A 15,471-nucleotide genomic window follows, 5' to 3' on the forward strand; every position below is an offset into this window, starting at 1 on the left:
CCTCCCTCGTTTCACAGGTTTACCAACGTGCTCGTGTACTACGGCCTGTCTCTGAACATTTCTGACTTTGGAATGAACATCTATCTGACTCAGCTGATCTTCGGCCTGGTGGAGATGCCTGCACGCACCATCACCCTGTTCACCCTCAACCGCTCACGCAAGTTCTCCCAGCTGGCTTTCCTGGCTGTGGGGGGCACCGCCTGCCTGCTCACCATCTTCGTCCCCAGTGGTACACACACACACACACACACACACACACACACACACACACACACACACACACACACACACACACACACACACACACACACACACACACACACACACACTCATGTACATACTTTATTCCTGCACGCCTCCTCAGAGTTTCCTCTTGCCCATCTCGTGGCTGGTGATTTGCTCATTTTTATCAACATACACTTTGGTGTGCTATAATAACAAAAAAGAGTTTGGCAGGTGGGAAAATGCTCATTATTCTGTGAAAAAGCACCCATGTATCTCCCATGCCTCCAGTCTGTGTCTGTAACACTCTTCTGTGTCCTCTCCTCTAGACCTGTCTGTCATTAAGACCGTGCTTGCCATGATCGGGAAGTTTGGGATAACAGCCTCTCTGTCTATTATTTACGTGTACTCAGCGGAGGTGTTCCCCACTGTGATCAGGTGAGTTATTACAAACCTGACCCCATGCATGGAATTTCTCTTTGGGCCACATGTTTAGGTTTATCTATGCTTTGTAGCGATCATGAATATACAAAATGTTTCAGGGGGCAGGATAAATTTTCTTGCTGTTGCTGATCCACATATAGGTCAAAGATGTATCTGCAGCAGTAGAAGTGACTCAGCAGAATCAGTATTGTGGTTGTCACTCTGTGTGTCCCTCACAGACAGAATGGGATCGGGATCGGCTCCATGTGTGCTCGGACCGGAGGAGTCCTGGCTCCCATGATGTACCTGCTTAGGAGACTAAATCCTCATGCTCCCATGGTGCTATGCGGCCTCTGCCCTCTACTGGGCTCCGCCCTCACCCTGCTGCTCCCGGAGACGGCCAATAAGCCCCTGCCCGACACCATCGAGGACGTAGAGGGATCCCCCCTCAGGTGTGATAGCAACACTTTCAGATAGGGCTTAAGTCGTTACCGCAAACTAACCACATGACCAAGTTTGACCCTAACTTCCTCCCGTATTTCCAGCGTGGATGTTTACCATGAATTGCGTGGCAATGAAAAGGTAAAGAGAGCAAACAATTCTGCACCAGCTGCATGTGTTGCACTGACTGGAGACTGGACATCAGTAAGAACCGTCACTACCTCACTGTAACGGAACACAGGATGAATACAACCAAAAAAGTAAGTGTAGAAGGGCAAGGCCATTTTATTTATACAGCGCCTTTCAACACAAGGCATTCTGCTTTACACAAAGGAAAAACATTAAGAGCATTTAGAAATAGTGCAGCGGAAACACTTTATAATGGCATTTAAAAACAGGCATTAAAAGCAAAGAGAATAAAATAAACATAAAACAAGCTAATATATATATACATGAATAAAAGTTACAGTGCAGTCTGAGATATGGATAGTTCTTTAAAAAGAATAGTCTTCCGCCTGGATTCAAAAGTAGTACGAGTTGCAGCGGACCTGCAGGTTTCTGGGAGTTTGTTCCAGATGTTTGGAGCATAACAACTGAACCCTGCTTTCTGGGGACAGCAAGTAGGCTCGTCCCAGAAGACCTGAGAGTTCTGGATGGTTCATAATTTAGCAGGAGATCAGAAATGTATTTTGGCCCTAAACCATTCAAAGGTTTATAACCCAGCAGCAGTATTTTTGAAATCAGTTCTTTGACAGACAGGAAGCCAGTGTAAAGAACTCAGAACTGGACTGATCCTATTTCTTAGTGTTAGTGAGGAACCAATGTAAAGACCTCAGAACTGGACTGATCCACTTTCTTAGTGTCAGTGAGGAACCAGTGTAAAGACCTCAGAACTGGACTGATCTACTTTCTTAGTGTCAGTGAGGAACCAGTGTAAAGACTTCAGAACTGGACTGATCTACTTTCTTAGTGTCAGTGAGGAAACAGTGTAAAGACTTCAGAACTGGACTGACCCACTTTCTTAGTGTTGGTGAGGAACCAGTGTAAAGACCTCAGAACTGGACTGATCCACTTTCTTAGTGTTGGTGAGGAACCAGTGTAAAGACCTCAGAACTGGACTGATCCACTTTCTTAGTGTTGGTGAGGAACCAGTGTAAAGACCTCAGAACTGGACTGATCCACTTTCTTAGTGTCAGTGAGGAACCAGTGTAAAGACTTCAGAACTGGACTGATCCACTTTCTTAGTGTCAGTGAGGAACCAGTGTAAAGACCTCATAACTGGACTGATCCACTTTCTTAGTGTTGGTGAGGAACCAGTGTAAAGACCTCAGAACTGGACTGATCCACTTTCTTAGTGTCAGTGAGGAACCAGTGTAAATACCTCAGAACTGGACTGATCCACTTTCTTAGTGTTGGTGAGGAACCAGTGTAAAGACTTCAGAACTGGACTGATCCACTTTCTTAGTGTCAGTGAGGAACCAGTGTAAAGACCTCAGAACTGGACTGATCCACTTTCTTAGTGTTGGTGACGAACCAGTGTAAAGACTTCAGAACTGGACTGATCCACTTTCTTAGTTTCAGTGAGGAACCAGTGTAAAGACTTCAGAACTGGACTGATCCACTTTCTTAGTGTTGGTGAGGAACCAGTGTAAAGACCCCAGAACTGGACTGATCCACTTTCTTAGTGTTGGTGACGAACCAGTGTAAAGACTTCAGAACTGGACTGATCCACTTTCTTAGTGTTGGTGAGGAACCAGTGTAAAGACCTCAGAACTGGACTGATCCACTTTCTTAGTGTTGGTGACGAACCAGTGTAAAGACTTCAGAACTGGACTGATCCACTTTCTTAGTTTCAGTGAGGAACCAGTGTAAAGACTTCAGAACTGGACTGATCCACTTTCTTAGTGTTGGTGAGGAACCAGTGTAAAGACCTCAGAACTGGACTAATCCACTTTCTTAGTGTTAGTGAGGAACCATTGTAAAGACTTCAGAACTGGACTGATCCACTTTCTTAGTGTTGGTGAGGAACCAGTGTAAAGACCTCAGAACTGGACTGATCCACTTTCTTAGTGTTAGTGAGGAACCAGTGTAAAGACTTCAGAACTGGACTGATCCACTTTCTTAGTGTCAGTGAGGAACCAGTGTAAAGACTTCAGAACTGGACTGATCCACTTTCTTAGTGTTGGTGAGGAACCAGTGTAAATACCTCAGAACTGGACGTATCCACTTTCTTAGTGTCAGTGAGGAACCAGTGTAAAGACCTCAGAACTGGACTGATCCACTTTCTTAGTGTCAGTGAGGAACCAGTGTAAAGACCCCAGAACTGGACTGATCCACTTTCTTAGTGTTAGTGAGGAACCAGTGTAAAGACCCCAGAACTGGACTGATCCACTTTCTTAGTTTTAGTGAGGACTCGAGCAGCAGCGTTCTGAATCAGCTGCAGCTTTCTAATAGATTTTTTAGTGAGAGCTGTAAAGACACCATTACAGTAGTCCAGTCTACTGAAGATAAAAGCATGGACAAGTTTTTCCAAATCCTGCTGTGACATTAGTCTTTTAGTCCTAGATATATTCTTAAGCTGATAGTAGGCTGATTTAGTGACTGTTTTAATGTGACTATTGAAACTCAGGTCAGAGTCCATGACTACACCTAGATTTCTGGCTTTATCTGTTGTTTTGAACATTGCAGACTGGAGCTAAGTGCTAACTTTTATACGTTCTTCCTTTACTTGGCTCCAAAAACAATTAGCTCAGTTTTATCTTTATTTAATTGGAGAAGGTTCTGAATACATCCAGTCATTGATTTGTTCAATGCACTTGCTCAGTGTTTGAATTGGAGCATAGTCTCCTGGTGAAATGGTTATGTAAATGTGTGTGTCATCTGCATAGCTATGGTAACTTATTTTGTTGTTCTTCATTATCTGAGCCAGTGGTAGCATGTAGATGTTAAAGAGAAGAGGCCCCAAGATGGAGCCTTGAGGTACCCCACATGTCATATTTGTCAGATGTGTATTTACCTATAGAAACAAAGTTTTTCCTGTCCTTTCAGTAGGATTAAAACCAATTTAGAACTGTTGCCGAAAGTCCCACCCAGTTTTCCAGTCGGTCTACTAATACAGTATGTTGTTGTCAACAGTGTCAAACGCAGCACTGAGATCTTATAATACTAACACTGAGATGCTGCCACTGTCTGTGTTTAAGTGGATAAAAAGAGCAGCCTCAGTGCTGTGGTTTGGTCGAAAGCCTGACTGGAACACATCAAAATAGAGAACTTTCAACCGTTTGCATGTAAACGGTCTGCAAAGTTACAAACCCTCAAAGTACACCCGGCCAACGCGTATTACTTGTGTCTATTACTCCCTACGTCAATTATTTTCACATACACAGCGAAAAGATTGTTCTGCTCTGGTTTGTGTTTCTGCCATCTCCGTTGCTCAGCCGATTATGTTTGGCTGCTGTTTAGCTCCTAGCCTCTGCCGTTCTGCCATTAGCAAAACAAGCTCACCGTCGTGCTATGCTATCCGTGGAATCCCCGCTCCGGAATACCCCAACTGAGCTCCTCTCTGCCACACTCCAAGGACTATCAACGAACCCTCCCTCAGTCCTGCCATCTCAACTCGGGTGTTTTCCATCACCGCTGCTGAGGTTCGAGGTCCGGTTTCTACCAGGCTAATGGTGCTAGCTGCTAGCTGGCTCGCTGTTTTTCCGACATGCCCCACCCCGGAACCTGCGGTCTTCAGACTCTGGCAACCCGCACCAACCTGTGCGATAGAGCCTTCAGTATGGCAGCCCCCACTCTCTGGAACGCTCCCTCTGTGGAGATCCACAACATCCCCACGCTTGACGCCTTCAAAAGGGCCCTCAAGTCCCATCTGTCTGCCAAGGACTTTGGCCCCAAATCTATTTGTTGTTTTCTCTGTCTAACTGTCCTGTCAGCCTGACTGCCTTTTGTTTCTGTTATGTTTGTTTATACTCCTGTTCTTCCTTGTAAAGCGACCTTGGGTCTTGTGAAAGGCGCTATCAAAATCTGAGTTATTATTATTATTATTATTATTGTAGCAAGTAAAACTCTAACACAGAAAAGACCTGTCTATGCTGCCCCAGAATGCCTCGTTGGACATTCTTCTTTTATTATTTTGTTCTTCCTGAGTATAGTGACGTAACGATACCCAGGTCCAAATGGACCAATCCGTGGAGCTCCTCACACACACTCACTCAGCCTTATCTTTTCTCAACCGCGGTATTCCACGGAGTTTCGCCGGCACACACACTTACTCAGCCTTATCTTTTCTCAGCCGCGGCTCCGCAGATCTCCACTCACAGTTCTCCACACACTCACGTGTGTGTGCTCAGGCCGAGTTCCGCAGTGTCTCGCTGTCTCGCAGACCCCACGCAGCAACCAGGAAACGAGACCAGTAATAAAGCTCACTGTCCGCTCCTCACAGCAGCGAGCCCCTTAACGTCCCGCCAACACAGCACCCAGACCCCACGCAACATTCTCATCTGTTTGTCATTACTGGTGTCATTTTCTGGTTACTAACAAACGCCATTGTAACATATACACATCAGAGCACAGTGGGCTCACAAGCAGTGGCGTTTTCTCCTGGAGGCCAAGGGAAGCCAGGCTTCCCCTGTTTTTTCGGATTGTAGTTATAATTTTAATAAATAAATAAAAACACTTTGTTTAGTTTCGGAAATTCTTTGTTGTGTGTTTCTCATTGAGTATTTTACAAAGAGTGAAACAGCGCCCCTCTAGATGTTATGGTGAAACAGTAGATTGCACTCTCTGTTGGGAGAGGAGGCCAGCCGAAATTGGATTCCCTTGGTGAAAAAAAATAGAGGGATTGACCAATCAGATGAGGCTCACGTCATGCCCCTGCCAACCTGTGATTAGTCAGGGCCATGCCAAGGGAAGCCAGAGAAGGCTGGCTTCCCTTGCCTCACAATCCAATCAAATCGCATCAACTTAGTGTTGCTGTGACGCGTCCTAAAATCCGGAAGTAAGCTGCGCTCGGTTTCCCTCGACAAAAAAGCAATGGGATTTCTCCATAGGATTTTGGAAAATAGTTCGAAATAAGGTCTGTGGAAAACGAACCTGTTAGATAAATGCACGTTTGGTTCAGTCGGATAATATCCACATCTACTGGATATGTCTACTCTACTCTACTTTTATAATATTTACATCTTAAATCTAATCGATAGAAGATAGATAGCGCCACTGCACCACTCTCACCGCCGTTAGAAAGTAGCAAGCAACTGAAGCAAGTGCAATTATGGAGGGTGGAGATTTGGAGTATTTAATCAAAAATAGTTGTACTAAACTTCCGCTACAGCAGCAACAACATATAAAATCTGATGACAGGCCAATGCCCAAACTGGAGCTGTGTACAATGAGGAAAAAAGGAGCGAATCGGACGTAAATCGTTAAAGGTCTCCTGATTTAGTTTGTGAATGAATGCTTATTAGAGTTTCGGCTGGAGAGTGCGTGCGGACCTGTCGGTTAGATAACAGGCATGTGTAAGTCCTGCATCTGTATGATACAAATGTGTGTAAAATGATACCGGGTGCTGTAATCACTCATCTGGTTACGTTATTACATTGACCAACACACCCCCGACCCAAAAGAAAGGACGTATTATTGGCTTCCCCTAATTTTTTCCCCACGCCACGCTACTGCTCACAGGAACTCCAACAAGCCGTTTGGACAGAGAGTGAATACACATACTATACAGAGATGCTATATGAGAAATCAATGTAATTTTGGAACATTGAACAATGTAAATCTATTCTAGTAGAGCTCAACAATGTAATTATGATCCTTAGAAATGGCCATGACATGGGATCTGAAAAAAAAAAAGAAGAGAGAGGATATTTTTCCTGTAACTTTCCCAATCTCTTTATACAGATGGGACACATATTTATGTAAAAAATACATGGAAAAGTGGATTTGGCATAATAGGTGACCTTTATCCAAGAAAGGGCTCAGCTGTTCAAAAACAACTGTTTCAATTCTGTAATTGTTCATTACTGAAGCGTCTAGATCAGGGGTGTCAAAAAGACTACAATATTCAATAAAATTGGTGTAATTGTTTAATATTTGCTTGCAATTATTTGCCCTAGACTTCTGCTTTCAGACGTAGTTATTTATGAAGTTATTACTTAAACCTATAATAATCCAATCCAGAGCCGATAATGTAATATAATAAATTATTTAATATCTATTATATATTTATATAGTCTTAAAGTTACAACCGACCCTTTCAGTGCAACCATAATGCTATTGTGGCCCGCGATAAAATTGAGTTTGACACCCCTGGTCTAGATTGTTCCTTTTTAAGAGTGGTTTAATGAATGCAGTTTTCAGAGCCTGCGGAAATACACCTGAGTGAAGAGACTTGGTTACTATATGTAGGAGATCTGAGGCCATGCAATGACATTTAAATAAAACAACCTGTTCAAGGCAGCAGGGGGAGGATTTCAAATGTTGTATAATATCCTCTAGGTCTTTATCATTAATCAGATGCAATTGTGTCATGGTGTTTGAATTTGACACGGGGAGAAAACATTTGCTGTTCCTTATACAGAGGCACTGACTGCTTGTCTGATTTTAAGAATTGTGTCAGTGAAGAAGGAGGCAAATTCATTGCACGCCCTGGTGGATAGAAGTTCAGAGGCTACTGACACTGTAATGGCCTTTATCCATAGAGATCTTTTCTTGCCACTTCCTTTACCTTAATGGGAACAATGGCATCTATGACATTATATTTAATTAAAATGATCTTCTAGCTCATTTACTGAGATGTTAGCAGGGGCAAGTGTGAAAGAAACGAGTAAACATTTCCCTAGTATTTTCAGTTAAATATCGCTTTGTGGTTACCCCTTTTTGAACATTTTTGTGAACAGAAATAGAGGTCTCAAAGAAAACACAGGAATGATCAGAGAGTGCAACATCAGTCACCACAACTTTAGAGATATTCAGACCCTTTGAGATAATTAAGTCCAGAGTGTGCCCCTTATTGTGCGTGGGCTCCGTCACATGCTGAGTCAGTCCATAGCCATCAAGAACACAAAACAGTTATTTAGCCCCTCTGTCCTGGGGGTTGTCAACATGGATGTTAAAATCACCAACAATGACTAGACGGTCAAAGTCAATACACACCATAGACAGCAGTTTAGTGGCCACATCAACTAGCTCTGGTTGGGGGATCCCAAGGCGCTCCCAGGCCAGCGAAGAGATATAATCCCTCCACCTGGTCCTAGGTCTTCCCCTCGGTCTCCTCCCAGCTGGACTTGCCTGGAACACCTCCCTAGGGAGGCGCCCAGGTGGCATCCTTACTAGGTGCCCGAACCACCTCAACTGGCTACTTTCGACGCAAGGAGCGCTTCAACTCTGAGTCCCTCCCAGATGACCGAACTTCTCACCTTATCCCTACGGGAGACGCCAGCCACCCTGCGGAGAAAACCCATCTCGGCCGCTTGTATTCGCGATCTCGTTCTTTCGGTCATGACCCATCCTTCATGACCATAGGTGAGGATAGGAATGAAAATGGCCCGGTAGACAGAGAGCTTTGCCTTCTGGCTCAGCTCTCTTTTCGTCACAACGGTGCGGTAAAGCGACTGCAGTACCGCTCCCGCTGCTCCGATTCTCCGGCTCATCTCCCGCTCCATTGTTCCCTCACTCGAGAACAAGACCCCAAAATACTTGAACACCTTCACTTGGGGTAAGGACTCATTCCCTACTTGGAGTGGACAGTCCATCGGTTTCCTGCTGAGAACCATGGCCTCAGATTTGGAGGTACTGATCCTCATCCCAGCCGCTTCACACTTGCTACAATTAATATTTAGTTTTTATTTGTTTTTTTTCCTTGCATCCTGGTTGTAAATGTTACATTACATGACATCACATGTGGCTTGTTAGACGCTTTTATCCAATCCCGACAGGAGCAATCTGGGCTGAAGTGTCTTGCCCAAAGACACAACGACATGCTGACTGCAGTGGGGATTGAACCAATGCTCCTCTGATCCGAAGATAAACGCAATGGAACCAAACTGTAACATGAGAGCCACTCATTACAGATTGGAAGTGTATATATCAGGGGTGTCCAAAAGTTTTTCACGAGGGCCACATACAAAAAAATATATACGAAGGGCAGGTGGTGATGTATATTGCCTCATAAGTTAAGTTATAAGTCGGCAAAATCAATAAAATGTATGTAAATTATGCTTAATCAGCGTACATCACAGCTCTCCTTAGGGTTTCAATTATTTTGTTGGTAGCTCATTCCTTATAACAGAAGTGTCAGATTGCTTATAAGAGGAAATAGGAAGGGTATATTCAAGTTTGTTATGCATATAAGTTATTGGGATTTTTCCTTATCGACTTAGATTTGTTAGAACATATTTTCAGCTTTAATTTACAAAATGTATTTGAAAAGTGGTTTTTATTAACACATGAATACAACTGTGTAATATCTGTTTACATCTATATTTAAGAAGTAAAAGACAAACACAAGTTTCAAGGGCCATACTGCATTATATATTTTTAATTTGCTGAGGGCCGATTCAAAATGGTCTGCGGGCCGCATTTGGCCCCGGGCCAGAGTTTGGACACCCCTGGTATAGATCGTTCCAATAGAGAAAAATGTGTGGCATTCACCAATGGCGTTTTTTCCCTTCTTAAGTATACAAACAAATGTTCTGGTTATGAATCGGTGGAGTGACGATAGTAGAGGTGTGGACTTGCACCTTTATTTCTACTTCCACCAAAGAAAAGCACTCCTTAAACAAGTTGATTGGTATTAGAGTTGAAGCAGATTTTTTAAAATCTAATAAAATAACTTGAATTTGAACGCTGAGTTCCAGACTGTTTCTCATCCAGACTCCTTAAGCTGTACCTGGCTCCGAGCTAGTTTTATATCACATTTTATCTTTCCTTTTTCAGTGAGGAGCACGGCGGCGTCTCAGAGAGCTCTCCGGGGAGAACAAACGATGTGGGCAGCTCCAGGACGGACTGACGCAGCAGAGTGTGCCACATCCCAGCACGTGATCTCAGCACTATTCCAAAGGTTTCCAGAGAAGGTCCAGATTACACTTTGTTTTATGCACACACTTACAATAAACAACAGTCTGTGTGTATGTATTTGTTCACTTTTACAATGTACACGTTTGTTTAATATGCCATCTTTGCTTTTGATACAGTGTTAGATATCATCAGGATCAAAATGATCGTTATGTGTCTGAAAAATAAATATGTTTACCTAATTTATACATTTGTACATTGTTTTACCATTAGTTTTGAGAGCCATTTGCTTGTTGGTAAACTGCACCCAAATTGACTCCTGACCAAGCGGCAAACTCTGGGGAACAGCCGGGACGCCAATACGGAAGTGCAACACACTGCAGTTCATACATGGGCCGCTAGGGACTGACCGCAGAAAGGAGTAATTTCCATAGACCCCCATGTTAAAATGCCCGACTTTACAGATGAAAAAAACATCTAACCATGGATGCAATAAATATTATTATCGATATAGTTAGATTCCACCTTCATGATTATGAATCTGTGAGTGAATTGTTTTCTAACACGACCCTTTTATTTATATTAGGTCTTAAAGTTTTTGCATAAATTAGGGCGTGGTCACTTTGATGGACATGTAAATGCCTCACTGTCAGCTAACAGCAACTTGTCCACTCTGCTAGGCTACAACCATAGAGGCTACAACGTTAGTTATAGTACTGTACTTGACCCTTTAGCTTTAGCCGTGTTCGTGGTGATTGTGCCTTTTAGGGAATATTGTTACAAATACCAGACAATTAAAATGTTGTGCTGTGCGCTTGAATGTACTAACAGAACTTCCAAGAAGTCTAAAATGATAATATTATACATGTTAATCCTGTTCGCAGGTGTGCTTGGTAGCTTAGCTTGTTACTTATTAGACAGCTAAGGACGTAACCCTTTATACATACATACATTTTAGTTTATGATTCAGCCTTAGGTAAGACTTTTGTATTCTATGGCAGGGGTCGGCAACAGGCGGACCGCGGTCCCAGGCGCCGACCTATACGGACCTGGACCTATAATCAGGGGATTTCAATTTTGACGGGGCAATTCTATTTTAACCGCCGCCGACAGGGGGCGAAAGAGACGAGTGAGCAATACAGGGAGAGAAACAAAGAAGAAGGGATGAGAGCGCGGCAGAGAGAAGCGGAGAGGAAAGTGAGTGAAGACAATAATTAGCGATACAGGGAGAGAAGCGGAGAAGAGTGTGAACAGGCGAGTTAGCGGCAGACAGGGAGAGACAAATAATTACACATTGCGCTCTCCAAGAGGAGGAAAGTGGACAGTGAGAACAGAGCTTTTAACCCTGAGTGGACTCATTCATGTTCATCCTGCCCACTGGGAGCAGAGAACCAGTGTGTCTCATTTGTTCAGAGACCGTGGCGCTCATTAAAAGTGCCAACTCGTCACTATGAGACAAAACACAAAGTGTTTGACCAAACATTCCCTCTCAAGTCAGAACTGAGTTCACAAAAAATAAGCAGTCTCAGAGCCCAATATGATCAGTCCACCAGGATCAAAATTAAAACTAAATATCGTTCCAGGGCAGGCTAACCGAGGCTAACCAATGAGCACCTGCATGTGTGTATGAGAATGGCCCTGACACCATTTCAGCCCAGATTTAAACTCCTGGTTGGACAAGCTCGAGCTCACTTCTCACACTGAATTAAAAAAAGTGATTGAGCGACTGCAATATAAGAGGGAAAGAAAGAGAAACTTTAAAACTGTTAAATTGTTATGATGTCTAAAGACTGATATTGTTCTATAATCGTCTGAAACTGTTAGGTCATGATGTGAAACAGTTAACAAAGAAAAAGGGAAACTCAAGCTGCTGCTACACTTTATTTTATTTATCTAAAATCAAGCACCTTTAAGATGCACATATTTTCAAAAGCTATTTTATTTATTTTCTCTATTTTATTTTTGAATGCAGCCCGAGAGGAACTTTACACATATCCACAGTATTTACTGAATACATATGTAGCACCTCATTTCAGACTCCAGCTTACAGCTTCCTGCCTACGACCTGCCTAAGACCAGTATCGAGGAATGTTAAGCCCTCCCACTATTTTCCAAGAGGGCGTTGCCAGATTTTCAATTTCAGGTTTTAACCAGGAGATGGCGCTTCATTCACAAATACAGAAAGACAAGTTTCATGGACTTTCAGTTGTGTTTTGAAGAGCATTTGAACACATCAATATTTTAGATCAACAAGTATATCTAATCTTGTAATTCAATAATATATAGTCTTTATATATTAAATAATCATAATTATAATGTAAATGTTTACATTACAGTTCTTTATTTGTTATGCTCATACTTTTACCTTTACAATCGTTTGCTTTAATATGCAGTATATTTTTTGTATATATTTTTGTGTTTGCTTCCTCCTGCTCCCTTTCGGACAAATACTGTATGATTTATTATTATTATTAATATGAAGATATTATTAAGATAAGATAAGATGTTACTTTATTGATTGAACATTTTAGTTTAGAATGTGCTGTCTGTCCCACGGTAATTCAGAAGTCTCACAGGTCACATTCCGACCATTATTTAAAACAATAGGTGCTTTCACACCGTCTACAGTTTGATTTTTATAGAGCAGGGGTGTCCAAACTTTTTTCACTGAGGGCCACATACAGAAAAATATGCGAAAGGTTGGGCCACTCACTAAAGTTAAGGTATATCGCCTCACCTCTAGTGTATTAACAGTAATACAAATCAATCAATCAAATGTAGGTAAATCATTCTTGATAATTTATTATACTTAAAGAAAAAACTTTATACATCACATCTTTCTATGTATGGGTATTCATTTATCTATTTTCAAATAAAATCAATCAAATGTAGGTAAATTATTCTTGATAATTTATTATACTTAAAGAAAAAACTTTATACATCACATCTTTCTATGTATGGGTTTTAATTTTTTTTACAAAAAGAGTTGGCAGCTCATTCTCAAAACTGCAGCCTCAGATTTCTTCTTTGTCAGGATGGGGACCCCCTTCACAGCCCTGTATAAAGAGGGGAAAATAACAGGACAAGGGAAAGTCGAGGCTTTATTTAACCTAGTTATGCAAATAATTTATTGCGGTTGTTAACACATCAGCTAACGTTTTTTAGAAAAATGTTATCAACTTTAATTGACTGAATTTATTAAGTAATTGGGCTTTTGAACACATGAATACTGTGTAATATATTTTAACTCACCTACAATGGGAACAGCGTTGCACTTAATGGGAGCAGTGATGCTGCGCTCTGGACTGAAGGATGGCTGGCAGGTCAGGAGTAAGTTTGGTGGTTGAGATGCGAAGGACATCACAGAGATGGCTGTCGGTCATTTTGGTTCTCAATCTGCTTTTGTTCAGAGTTAACAGAGAAAATGTTTGCTCGCATATGTATGTTGTGCCAAACAGACTCGTCATTCTTTTTGCGTGGCGTCGCATCAGAGGAAACTTGGCCTTTTCCAAGCTCTGGTAGAAGTCGGGTAGGGAGAGGAGCTGATGTTGATTCTTCAGAGAATCATCACACTGCATTTCGATGAGTTCTAATTGCGGACTCTCTTCCACTTCTTCTGCATCCATCAGGAAGGGAGTTGAGAACAGCTTGATTTCTTTCTCAATGACAGAAAAATCTTGGAAGCGCTGATTGAATTCTGTCATAAGAGTTGTGATCACAGACACATATTTCCCCTTTTTAGCAGAGAGGTCGGCCTTTGGATGAGCACATTTGATTTCGGACAGCGTAGGGAAGTGCACAAGGTTGAAGTTGCGTAGTTGTGTCTCAAAAAGACGAAGCTTCGCACAGAATGCTTTCATGTGTGCATAAAGTTGTGGTACAAGCTGGTCTTTGCCTTGTAGGCTCTTGTTCAGTGAGTTAAGATGACCAGTAAGATCAACTAGAAAGGCCAGGTCTGCCAACCATAGAGGATCACTCAGTTCATGAAGAGGTCGGTCCTTCTCTTTCAAAAACTGGTCAATTTCTGATCTCAGGGAATAAAACCGCTTCAGCACGGAGCCGCGACTAAGCCAGCGCACATCACAATGATAGAGTACGTCCCCGTATTCAGCATCGACATCAGATAGGAAAGCTTGAAATTCTCTGTGGTAGAGCCCTCGTGCTCGAATTATGTTGACAGTTTTCACAACTGTGGTCATCACATCGCCAAGCTGGACTGTCTTGGCACAGAGAGCTTCTTGGTGGATGATACAGTGCAATTTTACAGCCTCGCCTCCACTCTCTCGCACCTTGGCGCACACCATAGATGCCATTCCTTTGCGCTCGCCTGTCATAGCGGGAGCCCCGTCCGTTGCAACTCCACACAGCTTGTCCCATTTAAGTTGCATCTTGTTAATTGCACCTGACACGGCTTCAAAAATGTCCTTACCCGTTGTTGTGAGTAGTAAGATTCATCCCGCTTTCGTCTCATTAGTATGCATAGAAGGTGACAGGTGCTGTGACAGGTCACACCTCTACCTACTTATGCTAATGAGCTAAGTCCCGCCTCCCCTTTGTTCGAGGTGTGAGATCTCAAGTAGATGTGATATCCTAAGTAGGTGTGAGATCCGTCGATAGGAGGGGGTTGATGTCTATTCACAGGTGTGAAAAGCCCCCACTGTTGCGCCTTATGGTGTATCATAAAAAATGTTTCAATCACATTAGTATGCATAAAAAGTGACAGGTGGGCCCGCCCCCCATGTGTGTGTGTGTGTGTGTGTGTGTGTGTGTGTGTGTGTTTGTGTGTGTGAGGGTGTGGGGACCTTCACTGATGTCCTCCCAAGGATGTGTGTGTGTGTGTGTGTGTGTGTGTGTGTGTGTGTGTGTGTGTGTGTGTGTGTGTGTGTGTGTGTGTGTGTGTGTGTGTGTGTGTGTGTGTGTGTGTGTGTGTGTGTGTGTGTGTGTGTGTGTGTGTGTGTGTGTGTGTGTGTGTGTGTGTGTGTGTGTGTGTGTGTGTGTGTGTGTGTGTGTGGGGAGACCTTCACTCCAGAGCTATAGGTGCCTGTCTTAACACCCCATGGCCCTGCAGTCGGCCAGAGGCTGTAAAAAGTCCTGGAAAGCAGGCAGGCACCACAGAGATGACTGTGTGTGTATTAGAGAGCCTGAGGAGACACATTTTTACCGCCCATGCTTGACTGTTTATCTGTGCACTTTTCAACTGTATACAATACAACACAAAAATGCCCAGTGTTGCTAAGAAATAAGTTCAGAAAGCTCTGAAAGCTCTAACAAAAGTAACTCTCCAGGTATTTCAGACAGAGTATGCGGATTCGGTCTGATCAGAACAAAGAAAACACATTTTGCCTTCCTAATATCACACTTTCCTCT

The 15,471-nt window shown here is 42.8% G+C and overlaps 2 protein-coding genes across 2 annotated transcripts in view; one reads left to right on the forward strand and one right to left on the reverse strand.

Annotated features, from left to right (window-relative positions):
- The window catches only part of LOC307014846 (solute carrier family 22 member 6), a 55,637-nt gene extending 45,379 nt beyond the window's left edge, over positions 1 to 10,258 (forward strand). The window contains exons 7-10 of the mRNA XM_079643052.1: positions 18 to 229; positions 552 to 660; positions 885 to 1,097; positions 10,027 to 10,258. Coding sequence (XP_079499178.1) covers positions 18 to 229; positions 552 to 660; positions 885 to 1,097; positions 10,027 to 10,099 — 607 coding nt within the window. The 3' untranslated portion in view covers positions 10,100 to 10,258. The remainder of the gene's footprint in view (positions 1 to 17; positions 230 to 551; positions 661 to 884; positions 1,098 to 10,026) is intronic.
- Positions 10,259 to 13,126: 2,868 nt separating this feature from the next.
- Positions 13,127 to 14,533, reverse strand: LOC307016431 (general transcription factor II-I repeat domain-containing protein 2-like). Its single transcript, XM_079645546.1, has 2 exons — positions 13,357 to 14,533; positions 13,127 to 13,160 (listed from the first exon to the last, which is right to left on the reverse strand). Exon 1 carries the CDS (start codon positions 14,490 to 14,492, stop codon positions 13,380 to 13,382), a length of 1,113 nt encoding a protein of 370 aa, XP_079501672.1. The 5' UTR covers positions 14,493 to 14,533; the 3' UTR covers positions 13,127 to 13,160; positions 13,357 to 13,379.
- Between the last annotated feature and the right edge of the window lie 938 nt (positions 14,534 to 15,471).

This window comes from Notothenia rossii (assembly GCF_949606895.1).
Source record: "Notothenia rossii genome assembly, chromosome: 8".
NCBI classification, from domain to species: domain Eukaryota; kingdom Metazoa; phylum Chordata; class Actinopteri; order Perciformes; family Nototheniidae; genus Notothenia; species Notothenia rossii.

Bases quoted from the DNA above. Each gene is read 5' to 3' on its own strand.
- LOC307016431 (XM_079645546.1), bottom strand. From the start codon at position 14,492: ATGCAACTTAAATGGGACAAGCTGTGTGGAGTTGCAACGGACGGGGCT.